The sequence below is a fragment of the Phaethon lepturus genome, unplaced genomic scaffold (assembly GCF_000687285.1).
Source record: "Phaethon lepturus isolate BGI_N335 unplaced genomic scaffold, ASM68728v1 scaffold11246, whole genome shotgun sequence".
Taxonomy (NCBI): Eukaryota; Metazoa; Chordata; class Aves; order Phaethontiformes; family Phaethontidae; genus Phaethon; species Phaethon lepturus.
In genome coordinates this window covers 12,110-15,526 of record NW_010545597.1, presented here as the reverse complement: position 1 = coordinate 15,526, position 3,417 = coordinate 12,110, and the positions used below count along the sequence as shown (strand labels likewise).

General features: G+C 40.3%; 1 protein-coding gene across 1 annotated transcript in view; it reads left to right on the top strand.

The window, feature by feature from the left end:
* The window catches only part of CLMN (calmin (calponin-like, transmembrane)), a gene marked incomplete at its 5' end in the record, with an annotated part of 24,153 nt that extends 21,698 nt beyond the window's left edge, over nt 1-2,455 (top strand). Inside the window, one exon of the mRNA XM_010289016.1 lies at nt 1,719-2,455. Coding sequence (XP_010287318.1) covers nt 1,719-1,872 — 154 coding nt within the window. The remainder of the gene's footprint in view (nt 1-1,718) is intronic.
* Nucleotides 2,456-3,417: the final 962 nt, after the last annotated feature.

Below are 3,417 nucleotides of genomic sequence, written 5' to 3'. Positions count from 1 at the left end.
ATGATACCTCAGTGGACTTCTGGCCTCTGTTAGAGCATCCATGAGTTTTTATAATTTGTATGTGTGTTTAGTTTAGACTTCTGGTGATGGATCCTGAACGCAGAGTGTGTATCCCTTTGGTATTAGGTCTACATATCTGTAAGAAACAAGGATTGTTTTACGTTTTCCCCCTCGGTTGATACTGAATAGTACCTTCCAGAACTTCTAGTTAAAATGATGGTTGCATTTAAATTCAGAAAACACACAAAATATTATCGGGATCCAGTGTCCTGGTCTCATGCCTGTGTTAAAATGTCATGGTTTAACCCCAGCCAGCAACCAAGCCCCACGCAGCTGCTTGCTAACTCCCCCCTGGTGGGATGGGGGAGAGAATCGGAAGGGTAAGAGAGAGAAAACTCATGGGTTGAGATAAAGACAATTTAATAGACAAAGCAAAAGCTGCACATGCAAGCAGAGCAAAACAAGGAGTTAATTCACGAACTTCCTATGGGCAGGCAGGAGCTCAGCCATCTCCAGGGAAGCAGGGCTCCATCACGCGTAATGGTTACTTGGGAAGACAAACACCATAACTCCAAACGTCCCCCTAGCTTTATATGCTGAGCATGACGTTGTATGGTATGGAATACCCCTTTGGCCAGCCTGGGGCAGCTGTCCTGGCTGTGTCCCCTCGCAGCTTCCCGTGCACCCCCAGCCTGCTCGCTGGCAGGGCAGCGTGAGAAGCTGGACTGTCCTTGACTGCTCAGCAACAACTAAAAACATCAGTACCTTATCAACATTATTTTAATCCCAGATCCAAAACACAGCCTCATACTAGCTTCTCTCAAGAAAATTAACTCCATCCCAGCTGAAACCAGGACATTAAAAAAATACATGAATAGCTGTCACAGTTATGCCTGTTTGCAGACTGCTGATATGGAACAAGTTTTATGTAATACTCAGGTATATATCCAGTATAATATCTGAGCAAGTAGGATGCCCTAAGCCAGAAAAAGGACTCATTAAAACAGGCCAAAACCCAGTTTTCTCCAAAAGTAGATTTAAAAAAAGTCTACCAGAGGGTGATTCATAGAGTAGTATAAAATTACAAAATGAGTGCACTATCTCATGCCTTTTCTTGTCTTTGTGAGAGCTCAGTGGTGCTGGCAGAGTCCATCGGCCTTTGCCCTTATGAACCGCAGCTGGAATTTTGGAAAAGTGGAATTTTGCAGTTGTCCTACAAAACCCCAACTGCTAGTTAGTTTCTGGAAGTCTTGGGCTTTTTCTGTTTAATGGTCTGGTGTCCGACATGAGAAGCTCTGAAAGTAGATGATTTGGGGAAAGTATATCAAGTTAGATACAGTGTACAAGTAAAATTGTGGAAGTGTGGTATGTGTTGCCCAGAGCTATGTGTACTGTTCTGAATATAAAAGGACATCTTTTGGACTGATGGAAATCACTATCATCAAAGGATTGTACTGTAATGGCATTTATTTAAACTACCTGAGAATTTGTCCAGAGTTTTCAGAGGATTAATTGCTATGTACATTGCCTCCTAAGGGAACACACTGCTAAAGCACATTATGCACCTCCTACTCTAGCCTGGACTCCTACTGACTAGATTGAAATGGTTCATTATACTGCTACCTTTTAATCCACCCTCTGATCTTTACTGTAAATACTAACAGTGAGGGTTTTTTCTTCTTTTTCCTACCTCTTATCAAATTCTCTCCTGTTTTCAGGAAGAAAAAGGACTTGGAAGCAAGTGAGACTCCAGCACCAACTCATGAGATTATGACTGTTGAGCAGCCAGAGCTATTCTACTTCATCATTTTCTTCTGGGTGCTGGTCTACTGCCTTTTACTCCTTCCACAGCTTCTTAGCAACAAAGTTTGATCTCTGTGAGGTGTGAAAAAGTAAAAGATGGTGGCTGGATTGCTTTGGGTAGCTACATATGAGTATGTTCCTTCAGGTGAAGCACAAACAGAAATGTAGGACCTGGTATTTGCGTTTATTATCAGGTTGTCCTGAATTCCTCTACTGTTGTGCTATGACAGTGTCTAAGCACATTTTATATTATGATAATTGTGTAAATATATATAGAAATGACCTGATTTAGTAGATGCGATTTTGTACATTTGTGCCTTGCTTTATAAGATGCTAAATAAGCCCAGATAATTATCAGTAGAAACATGAACAATTCAGAGCTCTAGTCTTCAAAAATTATTCTCCTGGCTTCATTTACTTATGTAGGGCCTGACAGCTGTGGAAGAGGGGTGGTGTTGACTTGCCCATGAATCTGGCCCATCTGTAAGGGCAAGGCTAGAAATGCTTTTTCACGTTTTCCATGGAATTCTTTGTGAGAGCTGGAGGCACAGCAGAGCTGCAGGTGGTAGAACATGCTCACCCCAGGAACTGATTACAATTCCAGTGGCAATCTAGTGGAGAAACAAAATCAGGTTGAAGGTTTATTTGGGTAGGGTAGTTTGGTTTTTTAGGATTTAAACTTATTTTTATCGTGCACCTTTTGTTATGTTTAATTCACAGGAATAAATTGGGTGTGGAGAAATGTGAAGAACATAAATGTTAGCTGCTTCTTAGGAGGTATCATACAGGAAATCTTAGCCCAGAAAATTCTGTAGAGAATACCTGAAGAAGTACACTTTTTGTATATTACGGATGGTGGGAATCTTTGAAAAGATGTTCAAGAAGCTCAATAATTTTATCTGGAACAGCTACCATGGTTTTTGGGTTTTGTTTGTTTTTTTTTTTTTAAGTACCTCACTGCTGCTGAGGCTGCTTCTGCTTCTTCTTCTCTGCTGCTTTTACTTATCAGATCATGTGAAGATTTCTCTTTTTTGAAGACACAAAAAATAAGAGGTAACCTAATTTGCTGAGTCTACTGTTAAGGCACAAGTGCATGGTAAAAGGACTAGAAATATCCTTTGAGTGCCCAAATCAATAGAGAAAGAAATGACAGATGTAAAACTAAATACAGAGAAATGTTGACAGCCAGTACTGTCTTTCTAGCGCTACTGAAGAGAATCCTGTGGCTTGTCCATAGACACAGTTGAGCCACTCCTGCATCTTGTAATTTTTGTCCACATCAGTGACTACTGTAGGATATTTGATTTAGGCTTTTCCACAGAGAAGGTATACCCGTGCATTACAGGACAACAGAGAAGTCTTCAAATTCAATTTAACAGCAGTAACTTTTCTCTGTGTGACTTCTATTGAGGTCACTATTTTTCATCGGCACATTTTTAGTTTCATAGTATGCTTTATGAGACTACGACACGTTGCTGCTTCCACCTAAAAATTTCTAAGGTGGACTGCAATGTGCCTTATAAAAAGAGGGGTTTCATAACTTACATGAGTAAAAGTTAACAACAAGTGGCTGTAAGTTTTATGTATTTTGTTTTAGCATAAGGTGTGTCTCTG